General features: G+C 35.2%; 1 protein-coding gene across 2 annotated transcripts; it reads left to right on the plus strand.

Moving 5' to 3' along the window:
* Positions 1-12,463: 12,463 nt before the first annotated feature.
* On the plus strand, positions 12,464-21,952 carry LOC131955947 (N-acetylgalactosamine kinase-like). 2 transcript variants are annotated; one of them, XM_059320269.1, is made up of 10 exons: positions 12,464-12,508; positions 16,314-16,383; positions 17,710-17,798; positions 18,038-18,161; positions 18,534-18,777; positions 18,919-19,017; positions 19,152-19,304; positions 19,633-19,846; positions 20,392-20,593; positions 20,899-21,952. In XM_059320269.1, exons 2-10 carry the CDS (start codon positions 16,331-16,333, stop codon positions 21,101-21,103), a joined length of 1,383 nt encoding a protein of 460 aa, XP_059176252.1. In that variant the 5' UTR covers positions 12,464-12,508; positions 16,314-16,330; the 3' UTR covers positions 21,104-21,952. The 2 variants fall into 2 exon arrangements, with proteins under 2 accessions (XP_059176252.1, XP_059176251.1); XM_059320268.1 differs by lacking the exon at positions 12,464-12,508 and adding an exon at positions 12,557-12,664.
* The last annotated feature ends 7 nt before the right edge of the window (positions 21,953-21,959 follow it).

A 21,959-nucleotide genomic window follows, 5' to 3' on the forward strand; every position in this document is an offset into this window, starting at 1 on the left:
CTAGATTTAGATCTAGGATTTGAACGAGCAGGCTGTTTAGCATAAGTTGGAATGCTCTGATGGGGTTGATGTTTATTGACTAACCTGCTGTTTACTGCATGGATCTCTGAAGGTGCTAAAGATCTCGCCGCATCAGATGACTGCTGGAATGACATTGCAAGTTGTATTGCTTTTTCTAATGTTAGATCTGACTCGAGCAGCAACTTTCTTTGAATATCCGGGCTGTTTACACCTGTCACAAACTTTTCACATAGTCTGTCAGACAGCGTTTCTCCAAATTCACAGAATCTACTTAAATGACGTAAAGCAGCAACATATTCTGATATTGACTCGTTTGGTTGACGAGTCCTACTGTCAAATCTAGCTCGACATAGAAACTTTGATGGTACAGGCGCATGGTGGTCTGTTAGCAATTTGCTCAGCTCGTTAAAGCTCTTGGTATCTGGACTAGCTGGTGCGCATAAGTCCTTTAGTAGCCTGAATTGTTGAGGCCCTATGACTGTTAACAAAATAGCTCTCTTTTTGGCTTCTATCGTCACGTCGTTAGCTTCTAGGTAAAAGCTTAACCTCTCTAGGTAATCTTGAATGATTTCATCATTCGCATCAAATTCTTTTATTTGGCCATACAGCGCCATAATTCTAGAAATAATTAGCTAATAAGCTCTAGCAAACCTCTTTTTTGCGTAAGTAGGTGCTCTTTCTAGTAGATGTTTATCCTTCGTCGCCAGTTATAATAGATTGACGACAGAAGCCTGTGGTTGTATATAACACATTTAATTGGGTCTAACTACCCCACGATGGTAACACACAGAGAGGACGGAAGGAAGTACACAAGGGACATCACTCAAGATAATAATATTATAAATATAACTAATACAGAAGAGTGAGTTCCCTTGACCTCACAATTATTTCAATCTATTACAGTTACAACATAATTAAAATACAAAACAATGATGTCAAAGTCCTTTTGACCTTTAAAATCATAGGTCTAACTTATTTGGGACTTTGATTGTCCTGCTTGACCTTCTCAGTGGTTTTTGATTTGGTGACCCAAGATTCTGACCATATGGATTCTCTATCTCAGGAGGTCTAGGATTTAAATCATTAACTCCAGAATTTACATTTCCTGACTCTAGACCACTTGGTTCACTCATATCAACAGAACTTGGTTGTGGAACAAACTGAGTTGGTGTGAACTGTTCAGATTTGGTGGGATTGACAGATTCACACTTATTATCTGCACAAGTTATTTTTACTTTATAAGACACAGGTCCTGTACATTGAACAATTTGACCTGATATCCATTTTTCCCTTCTCCTATAGTTTCTTAGATACACATTATCATTAACTGCAAATTCTCTTTCAATGGATGATTTGTCATGATTTACTTTTTGTGTATGTTGATGTTGGGAAACAGACCTTTGAACAGTTGGATGTAGTAGGTCAAGATGAGTTTTAATTTTCCTACCACATAGCAATTCGCATGGTGCAACATCTGTTGTTATATGAGGAGTTGTGCGGTATTTGGCTAATAACCTGTTTACTCTTTCATTGTCACATTTAGCTTCTTCTGTTTGGTATTTACTTTTGATGTTACCCTTTTAGTTTCTGTAAGTGCTAATGATGTTAGCAAAGTTGTTTGATGATCACATTCCTTCTTACTAATGTATTTTCTTTAAAAGCATTTGAAATTGCCATATCACCATAATCATTTATTAAGTTACAAATACTTTGTTTAGGCAACTCTGACTGATAATGGACTGCATCTTCTCCATCTTTTATATTATCTTCACAAAGGTTTTTATTTCTTATTTTATATGGCTTTAAGTCCTCATTCACTGACTCTTCAGGCCAACCATTTTTACAGTACTCATATACTTTTATTAAGCACTCATCTTTTTGTGTTTCTCTTTTAATATCATTCACATTTATATTGGAGTTATCCATGATAGTGAAAAGAACAAATATATCTTCTGGTACATAACTAAGGCTTTGGTTTTTTTAAAGGTAATCTACTAAGACTATCTGCACTATTCTCAGATCCAGGTTTGTATTTCAATTCATAATTGTATGCAGTTAGTGTGATAGCCCATCTTTGAATTCTTGGTGAGGCATGCTCAGGTAGGGTTTTGTTTTCTCCAAATAAACCTAGCAATGGTTTATGATCTGTAAAGATGGTGAACTTCCTACCAAACAGAAACTTATGAAATTTCTTAACACCAAAAATGATGCCTAAGCCTTCCCTATCTAACTGAGAATAATTTTTCTCAGCCTGGTTCAAAGATCTACTGGCAAAGGCAATGGGTCTGTCACCCTTCTCATCCATGTGGGACAAGACTGCTCCTACACCATCTGGTGAAGCATCACATGTCAATACAAGTCTTTTCCCTGGGTCATAGTGAGTTAGTAAGGTGTCAGAAGACAAAGCCTCTTTTGCTGTATTAAAAGCAGCTTCTTGTTGTTTACCCCAGTGCCAAGTTGCATTTTTCTGTAGCAGCTTGTACAGTGGTGATAGTTTACCAGACAGATTCCCTATGAACTTTGCATAGTAATTTATCAAGCCCAAAAAAAGCTCTTAGTTGTTGGGTATTTTCAGGTTTGGGTGCTTCTTTAATGGCTTTTGTTTTCTCAGGTTGAGGTCTGATGCCTTGTTTGCTCAATATATAACCAAGAAAACTAATTTCTGTCAGCATGAATTGACATTTATCTTTGTTTATCTTTAAACCTTTTTCACCAACTATTTTCAAGACTTTATCTAGTGTTTTAAGATGTTCAGTGTCATTCTTACCAGTTATGTACACATTGTCAAAGTAAACACAAACATTTGGAATATTCTTAAAAATACTGTCCATGACAGCGTGGAAAATTCCAGGACTAGATGATATGCCAAAACATAACCTTCCATATTGGTAGAGTCCTTTATGTGTGTTTATTGTCGTATAGACTTTTGAATCTGGATGCAGTTCTAGTTGAGTGTAAGCATGACTAAAGTCTAATTCAGTGAATTTGTCTCCTCCTGCCAAATTCAAAGAAATTTCCTCAATGTTAGGAATAGGATACCTATTTAGCTCTATTTGCTTATGCAGTGTAGCTTTATAGTCTCCACAAATTCTTATAGAACCATCCTTCTTTAACACTGGCACAATGGGCGTTGCCCAATCGGAATAGTCTACCTTCTTTATGATGCCATTAGATTCCAATCTACTTAGCTCATTTTCAATTTTATTCCTCATTGCATAAGGTGGAACTCTAGCTTTGCAGTATCTTGGATTTGTGTCTTTAATGCTTAACTTCACTGTTCTATCATTTAGTAATCCTGGATTACCAAAAACACTTTTATTTTCAGATAAAACTTTATCTATTGAAGTAAGACTAGATTCTCTTGCATTGTTCAATGAACATATACTCTCCCAATTTAACTTAAGATCAACTAACCAGTTCCTACCTAGTAATGGTGGTCCATTTCCTTCAACCACAAGAATAGGAAGTTTAACACTTTGACCATTATAACTTACATGAACCATACACTCTCCTATTACCGGAACTTTGTCACCAGTGTATGTTGTTAGACACTTGTGACATGGCTGTAGAGGCACTGATCCTCCGGTGACAGCGTCAAAGTCCTTCTTTGTGATGACTGTTAGAGATGCTCCAGTGTCAAGTTGGAAGCTGATGCTCTTACCGTTGATATTAACTAGTACATTGATGGGAGCATGACTTATTGATTTCACAGAGAACAGGTTGAAATCCGGCTGCGAATCAGTTTGAGCATTTTCACAGGTAGAGTGGTTCATTGGTTGGGTTAGGTAGTCTTGGTGAGAGTTAACATAGTGCTGCCTTTGGTTGCGGTACTGTCTTGACTGGCTAGATCTAGCAACAGACGAAGACTTTGCAAAGCAGGCCTTAGCAATGTGACCTTGCTTACTGCACTTATAACAAGTTGCAGACTTGAACTTGCACCGATGAGATGCATGGGGACCTTTGCATCGATGACATTTTTGATAATTATTACTAGATTTAGATCTAGGCTTTAAACGTGCAGGCTGTTTAGCATAAGTTGGAATGCTCTGATGGGGTTGGTGTTTGTTGACTAACCTGCTGTTTACTGCATGGATCTCTGAAGGCGTTAGAGATTTTGCCGCATCTGATGACTGCTGGAATGAAGTTGCGAGTTGTATTGCTTTTTCCAATGTTAGATCTGACTCGAGCAGCAACTTTCTTTGAACATCAGGACTGTTTACACCTGTCACAAACTTTTCACATAGTCTGTCAGACAGCGTGTCTCCGAATTCACAAAATTTACTTAAATGACGTAAAGCAGCAACATATTCTGATATTGACTCGTTTGGTTGACGAGTCCTACCGTCAAATCTAGCTCTACATAGAAACTTTGATGGGGTAGGCGCATGGTGGTCTGTTAGCAATTTGCTCAGCCCGTTAAAGCTCTTGGTAGTTAGACTAGCTGGTGCGCATAAGTCTTTTAGTAGCCTAAATTGTTGAGGCCCTATGACTGTTAACAAAACAGCTCTCTTTTTGGCTTCTATCGTCACGTTGTTTGCTTCAAGGTAAAAGCTTAACCTATCTAGGTAATCATGAATGATTTCATCATTCGAATCAAATTCTTTTATTTGGCCATACAGCGCCATTATTCTAGAAATACTTAGCCAATATGCTCTAGCAAACCTCTTTTTTGCGTAAGTAGGTGCTCTTTCTAGTGGATTATTTATCCTCGTCGCCAATGTAATGGATTGGAAACACTGACGAGAAGCCGCGTTGATTGTTAACAGTACTTTATTAACACCATGATGAAAGGGAGGGAGGGCGGAAGTCACGTGACATTTATATACATAAACATGTAAGGGACATCACTCAAGATAACAGTATAAATATAATACTAATACAGAAGAGTGAGTTCCCTTGACTTCACAAGTCTCACTATATTACACTATCTCCTCATATGCACAGGTCACACAAAAAAGTGAACTCTACTTCACTTGCCCTATAAACCGTCAGGTTTGAAAAGGGAACTTTACTTACTTAAAAAGAAGGGTAAAAATGGTTGTTTAAAAATGAATAAATGTGAGGGTTTCTCAAAAAATGTCTAAAAATGGGTGAGTTGTTAATAAATGTTAATAGTGTACCATATTTTTACTCTGAGCAGTAATATATAGATTTATATGAGTTTACTGGGCCCTATATTATTAAGTACATAGCATCAGTAGTGTGGCTAGGTTAGCTGTACCTAGTATGGCACCTCATGGTGTCATCCCCCCTAAAGAAAAAAAAAAAAAAAAAAAAAATATATATATATATATATATATATATATATATATATATATATATATATATATATATATATATATATATATATATATATATATATATATATATATACAAACAAGTGAAAAGCTATACATTGATTTTTAGCTATATATCACTATCACATATATCACACTCGAAATGATTTAGCTTAATAATGCAGTTATCATGAATTTTAAAATGTTATTTAAAATTTTATGAAAACTGGAACTAGGTAGATTAAAGAACTAGACTTTTTTTTAGGGCTAGTGCTCAAATGGCTTTATTAAACCAAATATTAACCACTGATGCCATGTTTATTTTTTCTGACAAAGAAAGTGTCAAAAGTACAAAAAACACGCTTTCCCCCTTCAACCCAGTCTAATGTTGATTGACCTCACAATTAGTTCCTACAATATGTGCATTCTTGTATTTCTTGAAATTTTGTATTACTTGTAATATAGTGAGACTTGTGAAGTCAAGGGAACTCACTCTTCTGTATTAGTATTATATTTATAATGTTATCTTGAGTGATGTCCCTTACATGTTTATGTATATAAGTGTCTCGTGACTTCCGCCCTCTCTCTTACCATCATGTAGCGAAGGCCCAATAAACGTTTTATATACAACCACATGCTTCTATCGTCAATCTATTATATCTGGCGACGAGGATAAATAATCCACTAGAAAGAGCACCTACTTACGCAAAAAGAGGTTTGCTAGAGCATATTGGCTAAGTATTTCTAGAATAATGGCGCTGTATGGCCAAATAAAAGAATTTGATTCGAATGATGAAATCATTCAAGATTACCTAGATAGGTTAAGCTTTTACCTTGAAGCTAACGCCGTGACGATAGAAGCCAAAAAGAGAGCTGTTTTGTTAACAGTCATAGGGCCTCAACAATTTAGGCTACTAAAGGACTTATGCGCACCAGCTAGTCTAACTACCAAGAGCTTTAACGAGCTGAGCAAATTGCTAACAGACCACCATGCGCCTACCCCATCAAAGTTTCTATGTCAAGCTAGATTTGACAGTAGGACTCGTCAACCAAACGAGTCAATATCAGAATATGTTGCTGCTTTACGTCATTTAAGTAGATTCTGTGAATTCGGAGACACGCTGTCTGACAGACTATGTGAAAAGTTTGTGACAGGTGTAAATAGCCCTGATGTTCAAAGAAAGTTGCTGCTCGAGTCAGATCTAACATTGGAAAAAGCAATACAACTTGCAACTTCATACCAGCAGTCATCCGATGCGGCGAGATCTCTAACGTCTTCAGAGATCCATGCAGTAAACAGCAGGTTAGTCAACAAACACCAACCCCATCAGAGCATTCCAACTTATGCTAAACAGCCTGCACGTTTAAATCCTAGATCTAAATCTAGTAATAATTATCAAAAATGTCATCGATGCAACGGTCCCCATGCATCTCATCGGTGCAAGTTCAAGTCTGCAACTTGTTATAAGTGCAGTAAGCAAGGTCACATTGCTAAGGCCTGCTTTGCAAAGTCTTCGTCTGTTGCTAGATCTAGCCAGTCAAGACAGTACCGCAACCAAAGGCAGCACTATGTTAACTCTCACCAAGACTACCTAACCCAACCAATGAACCACTCTACCTGTGAAAATGCTCAAACTGATTCGCAGCCGGATTTCAACCTGTTCTCTGTGAAATCAATAAGTCATGCTCCCATCAATGTACTAGTTAATATCAACGGTAAGAGCATCAGCTTCCAACTTGACACTGGAGCATCTCTAACAGTCATCACAAAGAAGGACTTTGACGCTGTCACAGGAGGATCAGTGCCTCTACAGCCATGTCACAAGTGTCTAACAACATACACTGGTGACAAAGTTCCGGTAATAGGAGAGTGTATGGTTCATGTAAGTTATAATGGTCAAAGTGTTAAACTTCCTATTCTTGTGGTTGAAGGAAATGGACCACCATTACTAGGTAGGAACTGGTTAGTTGATCTTAAGTTAAATTGGGAGAGTATATGTTCATTGATCAATACAAGAGAATCTAGTCTTACTTCAATAAATAAAGTAATATCTGAAAATAAAAGTGTTTTTGGCAATTCAGGTTTACTAAATGATAGAACAGTGAAGATAAGCATTAAAGACACAAATCCAAGATACTGTAAAGCTAGAGTTCCACCTTATGCAATGAGGAATAAAATTGAAAATGAGCTAAGTAGATTGGAATCTAATGGCATCATAAAGAAGGTAGACTATTCCGATTGGGCAACGCCCATTGTGCCAGTGTTAAAGAAGGATGGTTCTGTAAGAATTTGTGGAGACTACAAAGCCACACTGAATAAGCAAATAGAGCTAAATAGGTACCCTATTCCTAACATTGAGGAAATTTCTTTGAATTTGGCAGGAGGAGACAAATTCACTGAATTAGACTTTAGTCATGCTTACACTCAACTAGAACTGCATCCAGATTCAAAAGTCTATACGACAATAAACACACATAAAGGACTCTACCAATATGAAAGACTATGTTTTGGCATATCATCTAGTCCTGGAATTTTCCAGGCTGTCATGGACAGTATTTTTAAGGATATTCCAAATGTTTGTGTTTACTTTGACAATGTGTACATAACTGGTAAGAATGACACTGAACATCTTAAAACACTTGATAAAGTATTGAAAATAGTTGGTGAAAAAGGTTTAAAGATAAACAAAGATAAATGTCAATTCATGCTGACAGAAATTAGTTTTCTTGGTTATATATTAAGCAAGCAAGGTATCAGACCTCAACCTGAGAAAACAAAAGCCATTAAAGAAGCACCTAAACCTGAAAATACCCAACAACTAAGAGCTTTTTTGGGCTTGATAAATTACTATGCAAAGTTCATAGGGAATCTGTCTGGTAAACTATCACCACTGTACAAGCTGCTACAGAAAAATGCAACTTGGCACTGGGGTAAACAACAAGAAGCTGCTTTTAATGCAGCAAAAGAAGCTTTGTCTTCTGACACCTTACTAACTCACTATGACCCAGGGAAAAGACTTATATTAACATGTGATGCTTCACCAGATGGTGTAGGAGCAGTCTTGTCCCAAATAGATAAAAAGGGTGACAGACCCATTGCTTTTGCCAGTAGATCTTTGAACCAGGCTGAGAAAAATTATTCTCAGTTAGATAGGGAAGGCTTAGGCATCATTTTTGGTGTTAAGAAATTTCATAAGTTTCTGTTTGGTAGGAAGTTCACCATCTTTACAGATCATAAACCATTGCTAGGTTTATTTGGAGAAAACAAAACCCTACCTGAGCATGCCTCACCAAGAATTCAAAGATGGGCTATCACACTAACTGCATACAATTATGAATTGAAATACAAACCTGGATCTGAGAATAGTGCAGATAGTCTTAGTAGATTACCTTTAAAAAAACCAAAGCCTTAGCTATGTACCAGAAGATGTATTTGTTCTCTTCACTATCATGGATAACTCCAATATAAATGTGAATGATATTAAAAGAGAAACACAAAAAGATGAGTGCTTAATACAAGTACATGAGTACTGTAAGAATGGTTGGCCTGAAGAGTCTGTGAATGATGACCCAAGGCCATATAAAATAAGAAAAACAGAGTTAAGTCTAAAAGATGGAGAAGATGCAGTCCATTATCAGTCAGTTGCCTAAACAAAGTATTTGTAACTTAATAAATGATTATGGTGATATGGCAATTTCAAATGTTTTAAAGAGAATACATTAGTAAGAAGGAATGTGATAATCAAACAACTTTGCTAACATCATTAGCACTTACAGAAACTAAAAGAAACTAAAAGGGTAACATCAAAAGTAAATACCAAACAGAAGAAGCTAAATGTGACAATGAAAGAGTAAACAGGTTATTAGCCAAATACCGCACAACTCCTCATATAACAACAGATGTTGCACCATGTGAATTGCTATGTGGTAGGAAAATTAAAACTCATCTTGACCTACTACATCCAACTGTTCAAAGGTCTGTTTCCCAACATCAACATACACAAAAAGTAAATCATGACAAATCATCCATTGAAAGAGAATTTGCAGTTAATGATAATGTGTATCTAAGAAATTATGGGAGAAGGGAAAAATGGATACCAGGTCAAATTGTTCAATGTACAGGACCTGTGTCTTATAAAGTTAAAAATAACTTGTGCAGATAATAAGTGTGAATCTGTCAATCCCACCAAATCTGATCAGTTCACACCAACTCAGTTTGTTCCACAACCAAGTTCTGTTGATATGAGTGAACCAAGTTGTCTGGAGTCAGAAAATGTAAATTCTGGAGTTAATGATTTAAATCCTAGACCTCCTGAGATAGAGAATCCAGATGGTCAGAATCTTGAGTCACCAAATCAAAAACCACTGAGAAGGTCAAGCAGGACAATCAAAGTCCCAAATAAGTTAGACCTATGATTTTAAAGGTCAAAAGGACTTTGACATCATTGTTTTGTATTTTAATTATGTGGTAACATATTGTGCATTGTTTGTAAGGATGTAATCTACCATAGTGTTCATGTTACAATATAATTGGTGATTTTAGGATACTGTAAATTGTTCTATTGAGAGATGTGTTGTGTTTACTAAGGGTAAAGGGATGTAATATAGTGAGACTTGTGAAGTCAAGGGAACTCACTCTTCTGTGTTAGTATTATATTTATAATGTTATCTTGAGTGATGTCCCTTACATGTTTATGTATATAAGTGTCTCGTGACTTCCGCCCTCTCTCTTACCATCATGTAGCGAAGGCCCAATAAACGTTTTATATACAACCACATGCTTCTATCGTCAATCTATTATACTTGTAATATTAACAAAGAATTATAAAAAGAATAAATGGTAGGGATTGTCTTTCATAAATTAGTAATGGCAGAAAAAAGTTTTAGCCTAATTAATTACTTTGAGAAAGGATTACAGCAGATTCTAAAATTGATATTTTGTATTAATTATAATGTAAAACAATAATACAACACAATACCTTTTGCCCATTAATTGTTTATTATCTACCCAAACATACTGTCATCCATAAATTTTAATATGAATAGTAAAATAGCCCAATAATCCTATCAATACAAAAACTAATGTAAGAGTATCCACATTAGGCAAAATTACTGAAGCTAACTTGCACAATCAAATTTACAATTATTGTTTTACCTGTGCACCCCTTCACTCACACACTCATAGTGTCACACATGTGTTGTTAATAATTTTAGCATTGATAAGTTGCTGAGCAGTCACACCCAAGCATCGAATGATATGTTGATTTGCAATTTTCCAATGTACAAATCAACTGCCAGTTGAAGTAGAGATCCTCCAGAGAACATGGAAATGGATTGGCCACACACTCAGGAAGCATGTATCCAGCATAACAAGACAGGCCCTCACCTGGAATCCACAAGGCAGGAGGAGGAGAGGCAGACCAAGAAAGACCTGGAGACGTGACCTGGAAGAAAACACCAAGAAGATTGGATACACCTTGGGACAGTTGGAGAGACTAGCCCAGGACAGAGACGCCTGGAAAGCTCTTGTCAGTGGCCTATGTCCCAGAAGAGTCGACAGGCAAACCTAACCTAACCTAACCTAATTTTCCAATGTGGTGTACAACCCACTTTGGTGTACAGTGTATTTTGTTTTGATTGGTACAATAAATTGTTTGTCTGTGAAATTTGCAATTGGTGTCACCCACAAATGGCGTTAATTTGTGCATACTTGTAATAATTTACTTATTAATTGTGGAAAAAATTAATTTGTGTTAATTTAGTAGATGTGGTGTCATCCCCTCCCCGATCATTGATTGACACATCAGTTAATGAAAATATGCAACAAAACTTTTTCCCTCTGTAAATTTGCTGTGGGTGGACACCCCCCCCCCCCCCCCCGGTGATAGCTTTAATCAGTGCACACTTAAAAGTAATGATGTTAATCTATAATCAGTTATTGATACAGCTGGATGTAGTATTGTTTTTTCTATAGTTAGAAATAGTTAGAAAATTTTCATCATGATGTCACCTCATGTTGGGATCATCAATTTGTTCTTAAAATGCTATTTAACTTTAATCGATCATTAATTGATCTGGCAAAACATTGTGCAATGTTGTTGCCTTGGTGTCACACCCCCTTCCCGGCAAATGGTGTCACCCGGTGCGGTCAGTTTAGGCAGGATGTCTAGCTTTTTTAACGGGTGACGAAGGGGAGGTTAAATTGGTTTTAAAAGATTGACGTCGATGACAGACCCTGAATTTTAGGAAATTAGCAAGACTGAAAAGCGTGCGTGTCAATTTTAATGCACATGTGTGTGTGCATGAGTGTATGTGTAAATGTAAAAGCATGACACTTTAATTAGGCCTACTTTATTAACTTTATATACTTTATAAGAATGGCAACCTATGATTAATTTTTTTAAAGAATTATTTTTAAACACTTACTTAAATTATTTCAAAGTTCATTTCACATGTCATTGTATTGTCATCTGATCTTTACATAAGCCTATGTGTTCAAGCAGGGGGGAAATGATTCCAAGAAGACGGACACGAGGAAGAGTTAAATAAAAACTTGTAAAAAAGAACAAACAGCGAAAATTAATAAAGGCTCGAATTTTGGTAACAAAAAGACTTTGAAAAAGAATAATGACCACACTATCTCTTCATATGCCGAGGTCACAGAAACAAGTGAACTCTACTTTACTTGCCATATAGACCGTCATGTGTGAAAGGTAACTACTTTTTTTTACGAATCTACTTCGCACCCCTATGTATAGTTAACTTTTTTTTTTACTTTTATTATAAACGGTAACAAACAAACACAAAAAACAACTAGGCCTACACGACGTACTCCTGCCTCACGCAGCGTTACGGTCATAGCGGAGTAAGTAGAAGTATGTACCTGTCACTTGTTAAAGGCCTTAAATCTTAAATCGTTTGTGGAGAATCGAAAATATGTGCAATGTCTTAAAATAAATAGGTGAAAGCATTTAGATCATTTGAATTTATAATAATTAGTACAATTCTATTTTGTTTTCTTTTAAAATTTGCCGATGACTGTTGTATTATTTCTTGGGCAAGTTTGATTTCACCCATTTAGTTGACTAAATCTGGCATATTGATAATATATGAACTCTAACCTTTCAGTTCAAGGCCTTTTGTAGTTTACTATATAAACAAACAAACGCAACAAGGCAGGAGATTGTGGTCTTCTACTACAGTACAAAATTGTGTGTAAAATAAATACGCCCTATCTAGATTTCTATGTTATTATAGCTACGTTTAATAAACGGTTTATCGGTTTTACTAGCTAGACTTAAAAAAAATAGATCTGCTCCTTAAACTCTAGTCTAGATTCTAGATTGTTTTTGTTTTGTTTTTTTGTGGTAAGCATTTTTTTTTAAGTTTAAAAAAATAAAAATAAAATTTTACTAGATCTAGATCTAGATGTCTAGATCTAGAAGATACTTACTTACTTACACTAGATCTAGATCCAAATCTAGACTAGATATCTACAGCAGTAGAATCAAGATTCTAAATTCAGTTAACTGAGTTTTAGTTCAGTCAGTGTCAGGACAGTCAGGTACCTTAGAATAAGAATTGCTGTCCTCTGAGTACTGACTGAGTGTCACTGAGTCACTCAGTCTCTCTGCTGTGAGTCAGTGGTTGAGTACTGAGTAGAGTCTACCAACTAGCTAGCTAGACTAGCCAGTAGCAAATTAGATGTAGTAATAGTAGTAGTCTGTGTTGTCACTAACTAGGTCTGGCTTCACCCGGTGCAGTAACTCATGGTGTCACCCCCATGCCAAAGGAACAAAGTATATGATATATATATATATATATATATATATATATATATATATATATATATATATATATATATATATATATATATATATATATATATATATATATATATGATAGCTTTAAATTAAATGGTTCACAGTTAATAGTAAATAGACGTTTATCTATAGCTGGATGTAGCAATATTTCCTCTTTAGTGAGAAGGTTCTCGGGCAGATGAGGCTCGTTAGCTGGGGACAGCCACTCTTCTAGGAGAGACAACTCCAAAATCAAACAACTGCTGCCTTGTAGTTTGTTCTTGGTTGGACAAAGGCTATGGAAGCAAATCTAAAAAGAAAAGCAGGCTGAAATCGGAGTCAATGGCCTCAATGGCGCATAACCAGTTGACACGTATCCTTAATTGTGATGGAGGCGTGGTCGAGTCGGCAAAAGTTCATGGTTGATAAATTCAAAAAAAGTCTCGAGTTCAAACCCTCTGGCAGATAAGGCTTGATCCCTTCCAACACTAAAAATTAAGAACGAAGAAGAAGAAGAAGTTAGAAGGTTTATGTCATAGTGTCATCCCCCCTCCTTCTTGTCAAGATCGATCATCATTTGTATCAACATTTTTTTTAACTCTAATTATTCATTGAACTGGCAAAAAGCATATTTGTTCTACTTATTTTACAATTTTTTTGTCTTGGTGTCACCCCCCTAAATGGTGTCACCCAGTGCGGTCAGCACCCCCTGCCCCCGCCTCGCGACGCCTCTGGTAGTAGTAGATCTAGATCTAGGCTCTATCTCTAAATTGGGTGGATTTCTTATACCAGTGTCTGAAAATCACTGTTAAGTAAATAATATTACTTATAGAGAATAGTAAGTAAAATACATATGTCTTGCTAGTGTCAATGCTAACCTTATCCCTAAATAAAACTAAACTAAAAGTTACCCCAACCCTAGTCCTGTTGTATGCCTAACCCTAATTTTTAACCATAAGATTAGACAAGATTAACATACTACTAACAACCTAACACACCTTACCTATTAGATTCTATGGTCTATAGATTTGAATATTATTATTACTTTTGCACAATTTTCGTGAACACTTTTTCTTCACTGGTCTTTGCCTTTTTCACTAACCTACTTTCATGCACAGGCCTTTTGAAACAAAACCTGGTGAGAAGGTTTCTTCCTTCCTTCAAGAATGTTGCGGAAATGAGTTGGACAAGTGATATTCAATAGCTTTGATGCTTGATCAGTTGCATCTTTTTCAGGGTCTTGCTTTTCTATAAACTGTCAAACCCACAGATCTGGTACTTAATCAATGTTTCTTAGTAACTTAAAGCAAAAACAAAAAGCTAGCGCGACTGCTTGTATTTTTTTTTAAAATCGTGTATGTCTGGGCACTTGTATGTTGAGGGACTACTGTTATAACTTCATCAGTCCAGTTACTTAACTACATCAGTGTTGTTATATGCTTTTATTAATTCAAATAACTTATACTATTTAGATGTTAAAAACAAAGGAGTAAATAATAATGTTAACTTGCTAACTTAAACAATAACCCAAACACTAAACCCACTAGCTTTTTAAAAGCCAAAGTATCCCATCTAGATCTACTTGCTTTTTAAAAAAGCCCTGTTTCTAATCTAGATCTGCTTATTTTTTTTAAAGCCTTTTTTTTTCACCTGCTTTAAAATAAAATGTGTAAACCCCCCCCCCCCCCATCTATGTCATATTTATTTCCTTCTTAATAGCTTATCAAAATATTGGGCTTCATGACATCCTTTAATGGTAAAGTACCAGGTAAGACAAGGTACCTGTAGGGCACTTGTAAATAAATGGGATAGTTTTAAGCTAAAGTATCAACAAAATATCTCGTCAAAATAATTATATTTTCAATATGTGAGCAAATCTGAACGTAAGTTAAATGAACTTTGCTCATATGGCTGCATATCTCATAGATTGAGATACCCAGTAGTCTTTATCTGACATCCCTTGACTATCTTAAGATTGATCAACATTCAACCTCTATAAGCCAAATCCCTCCTTGACATACTTTCATTATATGTAATGTTCTCTCTGAGTTAAATTCAAGCAAGGTACAGTTATTCTTCATATTTATTTATTTTTTGTCATTTAAGTAACCCTTCAGATTTGTCAATTCATTTTAGTATTTCACAAGATCATGTTGTGTCTTACTTTTTCTTGTGGCTGTGAGTGTATAATGTAGCAAATATAAGCAGACTCTTTTATCCTTCCAATTATAATCTTGCCCACCTTTATGTTATCTAGCCTCATTTACTTTTAAAAACAAAATTATGGTTCATTTGCCACAGAAACCACTAAACGCCTAATCCTCAAATATGACATAATGTTCACCCATTTCCCTTAAGTTTTTTATTTATTTTCTTATTAAAAAATACAAACCTTGCCCTCCCACTTCACAATTTCACTTATGAGACCCGTCCTTCTCAATTAAAAAAAATATTTATGAATAATTTATTATTTCATGGCTTGCATAGTTGTTGATGTATGTGGTCAAGGGGGTAGAATGCTTGACTGTTAAATCTGAGTTTAGATCTCAATCCCAAATTGAGTCTGCTGGACATAGTGCTAACCACACCATCCTATCATATGCTGAGGTCAAGAAACTTGAATTGTACTTGAAATACTTCATATTGATCCCTAACTCAGGAAGGGGTAACTTTCCTTGTTGTTTATATTAGCTCACACATTTTTGGTGCAAGGTGTGAACTCAGCCAGGTATTATGTACAAAAGTTTACCAACTTCAGGTAAAAATCAATGTAAAACTTGCAAGTTGAGCATTGATTTTTGTGTTCACCACACCTGCTACAGGTAATAAATGTTGACAAATGTTGACTCTTCAGATCTTACCTTTTTGTTTGTATTATCAAGTTACCTGTCTGTTGTCAAAGGATACTTAAAATTTCTTTTATCCAATGAATCAATAAGTTATAAAAAATATTTTTTTGTCTTAGTATGTATGGGTGGTGTTTGTGTGTGTGTGGGGGGGGGTGCAAGAATGTAGAATTGATTTTAGAGGAATTGGGGATATTGTTTGTGTACTTTTCTACTGTGTGATGTACCCACCAGATAACAAAGATAAGTCATCTAGTTGTGATTAAGACTAACTAGATCATTCAAAAGAGGTGGAAAATTGCTCCAACAGTGGTGAGGTAGTTTTAGCTTTAAAATAAAAATTCAGCTGACTAGAGCTTTTCTTTCAGATCTGGTTGAAAGCAAAATGGGGGATAATGAGACACCTGTTTCATCCATACCTGAGTCAAAACAAGAGAGGTATGTTTATCATAAAAATCATAAACAGAAATAAAGCAAACACATTATTTTAGATAATAACCTGAAGTAAATAATTTTTTGAATAGAGAGAACTTTAATTGATGTCACACTGAGTTCACTCAGATCTAATGGGTACCTGTCTTTATTTCTTCTTCTTCCTCATTCTTAACTGTAATGTTGGAAGGGATTTTCTCCAACAGAACTAAGTATTACATGTTAGCTTGTTATGTGTTAAATAGCTCTTGGACTCAGATTTTAGACTTATAATTGGGGAGAAATAAAGGCAGCTAACCATGGTGATAACCCCACAATACATGGTTCTTCTTCTAGGACTTTTACAGTATTAATACAATACGAGCTGACCTGTGACATAGTATACACCATCATCTGGTTGTTTTATTTTCTGCTTATCAGCAATTTATAATTTGTGAATTCAACACTTCAACCCCCCCCCCCCCTGCTCAGTGAAAGCAGCCATTTACTTACAAAGGAAAGATCAATCAGAAATTGTTACCTCCCCTTATATTCAAATAGTTTAATACTAAATTATCTGCCCCTAATAGCTGTCACTAACCTGGCTCTACGATTATAAACATTCGGGGTGAACCACAGCTCACCTGACAGGTGGGGATGAGGGTGGTAGCTAAGCTGCGTGGTGTATTCTATGGTCTCCAAGAAGAGAATTATATATATATATATATATATAGATAGATTCTACTTTTCAGTAATTCAAATTTTTTTGATTCAACACCAATGCTGCGACTGAAAATATTTTGTTTTAAAACACTATCAGTAGCTTATTAAGGACGATTATCCCCCCCCCCCTCCCGCCTCTCGTGACAGCAGCCGTCCGTGACGACAGTTTACAGACGACAATGAATAGATCAAGCATAACTTATAATCACCTCACCTTAGTTTCAAATTGTTTAAAACTGATTTATCTACCCCTAATAGCCGTCACTTCTATTGTAAACATTCGAGGTGAACCACAGCTCACCTGACAGGTGGGGATGGGGGTGGTAGCAATATGTCTAGAAAGCGGGGTAGGAACTACTAAGCTGCGTGGTGTCTTGTATGGTCCCCATGATGAGAATTATATATATAGATTGGTATGGAAGGGGTTTTCTTTACTGAAATTGTAAGCATTTGGGCCAGGATCAGATACCAATGAAAAATTATTTTGAGAATAGCTCTGCTGAGAACCAGTCATTTCATAAACCAAGTCTATTACAATATATAAATTCTATTAATGTCCCCCAAAACCATCAGTTCAAAATGGACATTGTGTTTTGCTTTTTAAAAAAAAATGTTGTCTTTATCCTTCAGGTTTAGCAGTATTCAAAGTAAATTCAAAGAAAGCTATGGTGAGGATCCTACATTCTTTGCCAGAGCACCAGGAAGAGTTAATCTCATAGGTGGGTAGTTGGCACCAATAACTAAAAGTGCAGAGCTCAACTTTTTCTGAAGGGAGAAGTGATTGCTACTCCATGACTTAAGTCTTAATCATTTAATCTGCAACATTCTATTTTGTTTTAATTAAATTGCTGAATAATTACAGTATTACTTTCTTTTTTTTTTCCTTTTGCAACAAGGAAATACCTCTTTATTATTACTTATTATATATTGTAACAAGTTTTTTTTCCGTTCTTGATAGGTGAACACATTGATTACTGTGGCTATTCTGTGCTGCCAATGGCTGTTGAACAAGATATTGTCATGGCTGTGTCCCCAGATCCTAGTGGGAAAATATCTTTAATCAGTTCAGATTCACAGTTTCAGTAAGTAGCATGGTGTTTCCAAACTTGTAATCACTGCACTTCCCTTAAAAACCAAACCATTTTGTTGCAGAATAAACACATTAAGTAATACTGACATTATGTAAATAAAGTATTTTTCAAAGCAAGATCTTCAAGTATATTTAACAACATTACCTGTATTATTTTCATCCCTTATATTTATTGCTGAAATAATTTTAAAGATTTGCTTCAGTTTCAGAAGTTTTAATAAAATAATTGAATTTTTTTAAAAATAAACATGAGTATTCAATGTTATATTTATTTCTGAAAATTAAATAAGTAAATATGTTATGTATTTTTTTTTCTTTTTATGAAGCATTTTCTTTTACATCTAAATATTTTTCTTTGCCACAGAGCATTTGAAGGGGATGTTTCCAATATAAATATCACTAAAGACGTGCCTCACTGGTATAAATATGTTCTGTGTGGTGTGCTGGGGATAAAAGAACATTTTCACACCAATGACCAGACTGTGAAGGGTTTTAAGGCCATTGTAGACGGGACAGTACCCAAAAGTGCTGGGTTGTCCAGCTCTAGTGCACTTGTCTGCTGCTCTGCCCTTGCCATGCTCAGGGCCAACAAATGGCACCTTGCTAAAGTGAGTTATCCCTCTGATAGTTTAATTGTAATTTTTAAAGCTGCAGAGTTTCAAATTAAAATATTACTTTTTGTATAGTGTTAGTTCTTTCTTTGTTATTTCTCCCCAAAAAAGGGTTTGAATAATTTATGTATTTACTAGGATCAGCTTGCAGAACTGTGTGCTAAGTGTGAAAGATATATAGGTACTGAGGGTGGAGGTATGGATCAAGCCATTAGCTTTACTGCAAGGGCAGGCTGGGTAAATTATTTTCATTTCATTTAAGAATTCATTTAACAAGTACTTTATAAATGTACATGTACAGGTATATTTATTTATTACAAAACAGCTAAAACTATTGCTATGTGTAAGACAATATTTTTTTATAAATTTAGGCAAAGTTGATAGAGTTCAATCCCTTAAGAACAACCGATGTAAGACTTCCAGAGAATGCATCATTTGTAGTGAGCAACAGTTTATCTGAGATGAACAAGGCAGCAACTCCACAGTTTAACACAAGGGTTGTTGAGTGCCGTTTGGCTGCTCAGGTGAGTGTTGTGGAATGTTGTTTGGCTGCTAAGGTGAGTTTTGTGTTGTTTTGCTGTTGAGGCAAACACAGAGACTTTTTCCTTTATCTATTACGTTAATTTTTTAATATTCAAGTTTTACTTTTAAACCTCATTTTTAAAGTTTACCTGATTATAATTTCCACCAAAAACAAGCAGAAGCAATTAATTTTCTTTTATTGAAATTTTAGATTTGTGTACCATCTAAACTATTATCCAGTTTTTCATTTATTGCTTTTAAAATTTTATTTAATTTGAAATAATAATTTCTGTTATAATTCATAAAAATGTGTGACTGCATATTCTAAAGGTACTAGCAGCCTCTCAAGATGGAATCAAATGGAGAGAGATTAAAAGACTTGGTGAACTTCAAGAGAAGCTGGGGGTGGGGCTGGATGACATGCTCAAGCTTGTTGCAGCTCAGCTACACACTGAGCCATACTCCAAGCAGGAAATTTGTCAGATCTTAGGAGTTGGTCCTGAAGAGCTGGCTGAGACTAGTCTTAGTGCCAACACTCTCCATGGTTTGTTCTCTTTCATTATATACATATTTACGTATAAATATGTACGTATTTAAATTTTTTTAATACACAACTTAACACAATTTTTCACATCCATTTTAGTTACAACTTATTTATATGTAATACTATAGTAATGTTTGATTCTTTAGTATGCAAATATAAGTAAAGCAAGGAAAGCTCCCTTTCAAACCTGATGGTCCATGTGGCAAGTGAAGTAGAGTTTACCTATTTCTGTGTCCTCCATATATGAAGGGATAGTGTGGTCAGCATTATGCCCAGATGTATTTACTTTCCCTAAAATGAGTCAGGTACCCATCAGAGCTGGGTGGACTCAGGGACATTATATGGAGTTGAACCCACATTCTAACCCGAGACTTTTGGGTTAGCAATCATATGCTCTACCATTCAACTATGCCAACCTATAAACAAATATTAAAGCTACTTATTTTTTAAATTTGTATTACTTAAGGTTTCAAAGAATTTTTCTACATTTTTAAATAAGCTCATTATACAGCAACATTAAACTGTTTTTTTTCTCCTTGCGACAGTGGAGACATTTTACCTGTATCAGCGTGCTACTCATGTGTACGGTGAGGCTAAACGTGTGCTGCGTTTTAAAGCTGTCTGTGATGATCAGCCAGCAGACGCCCTGTTACAACTAGGTCAGCTAATGAATGAAAGTCACGCCAGCTGTAGGGACTTGTATGACTGCAGTCATCCTGACTTGGACAAGCTGGTAGAAATTTGCAAGTAAGTTGCTCTACCATTTGTTTAACTTAGATTCCCTGTTTTATAACATTCATTATTATAAGGCAAGTTTGATTAATCTAATATGGGAAATATTTTTGTAAGACTGCATTAAATAATGAAAAATGTGCAAGGATCTTAGAAATCAGTGCAATTTTTAAAATGTTCATAAATTTTAACATTGATTTGTATACACTTAAGTTAAATTATAGCTGTTTTAAAAATAAGATCTGAATGTCTACAACAAAATCATGAGACTTGAAGAAAAATACAGGAAGTAATAAGTTGAATACAAATATTGTCCACAGGAAAAATGGTGCAGTTGGTTCCCGTATGACAGGTGCAGGATGGGGTGGATGTGCTGTTTCCATTGTAAAATCTGGCAACATCTTGCCGTTGCTAACTGGCACTAGAGATGATTATTACAAGCCAACACCTGCCAGAATGGCTAAAGTTACAGAATCTCTGTTTGCTACAACACCAGGAGATGGAGCAGCATTTTATACTTTATAGCCTCATAGAAAAGCTAGTGACTATTTTTTCTTCTCTACTGTTCTGTTAGTTGCATGTATTTCTTTACAGTGCATACCATAAATATGCACTGTTTATACAGAATTTATCAAATACCTTGTATCATAACTTTTTTAAAATAAAATTTAAGATCTACTGATAGTTTTCAAATGCAGTAGTCTTATAAGTTATAACATTTTAATTTTTATGAAATTTGAAATGTAAGTCTATTTTATTATTGGAGCTGATCACCTACAAAAATATGGGTCATATAGAATCAAGAAATGTGTTACTTGTAGATGAAAGAGTGTCCATAAAACTGTATGTGCTGATGGAGGAATTACTGGAAACAAGAGATTTTCAGATCAACGTTTAATGCTTTTTACAGAAATATATTCACACATTTTAGTTTTTGTGCTGATCACCTAGAACTGAAGATTCAAATGTTGTCTAAAACCATTCATAAAACAGCTGTATTCATCATTTGGTAAAGTAACTTCCATTCCATTAATCTTTTTTTTAAATGTATTCAATTTTAGTCATCCGTTTTTTTACATTTAAACTATCCTTAAGAAACAAAGTTCAGTACAGTTAATATAATTTATTCTTGATTATTTAGTTTTTATGTATATTGAGTTTGTCTCTCACTATTAAATGTTTAGTTTTTTTATGTTTATTGAGTCACTCATTAGTGGATGTGTTTTAACCTGTTACTGTCAGTGTCTTATGATATGGTTGAGATTATATTACAGATCACAAGCATTTTGCTGTGCTCATTTTTTTCTTGGCTATTGTGATTTTTTTTGTCTAAGATATAAACAATATTGCTCACTTTATTAAATCTATGGATTGTGATTGT

The sequence above is a fragment of the Physella acuta genome, unplaced genomic scaffold, assembly GCF_028476545.2.
Source record: "Physella acuta isolate Inbredline_101_S28 unplaced genomic scaffold, ASM2847654v3 ptg001118l, whole genome shotgun sequence".
NCBI classification, from domain to species: Eukaryota; Metazoa; Mollusca; class Gastropoda; family Physidae; genus Physella; species Physella acuta.

Excerpts from the sequence above, each read along its gene's own strand:
- LOC131955947 (XM_059320269.1), top strand. The coding sequence starts at position 16,331 with ATGGGGGATAATGAGACACCTGTTTCATCCATACCTGAGTCAAAACAA. Across the intron at positions 16,384-17,709 it reads CCTGAGTCAAAACAAGAGAG|GTTTAGCAGTATTCAAAGTA; the intron begins GTATGTTTATCA and ends TTTATCCTTCAG. Across the intron at positions 19,305-19,632 it reads AGTGCCGTTTGGCTGCTCAG|GTACTAGCAGCCTCTCAAGA; the intron begins GTGAGTGTTGTG and ends CATATTCTAAAG.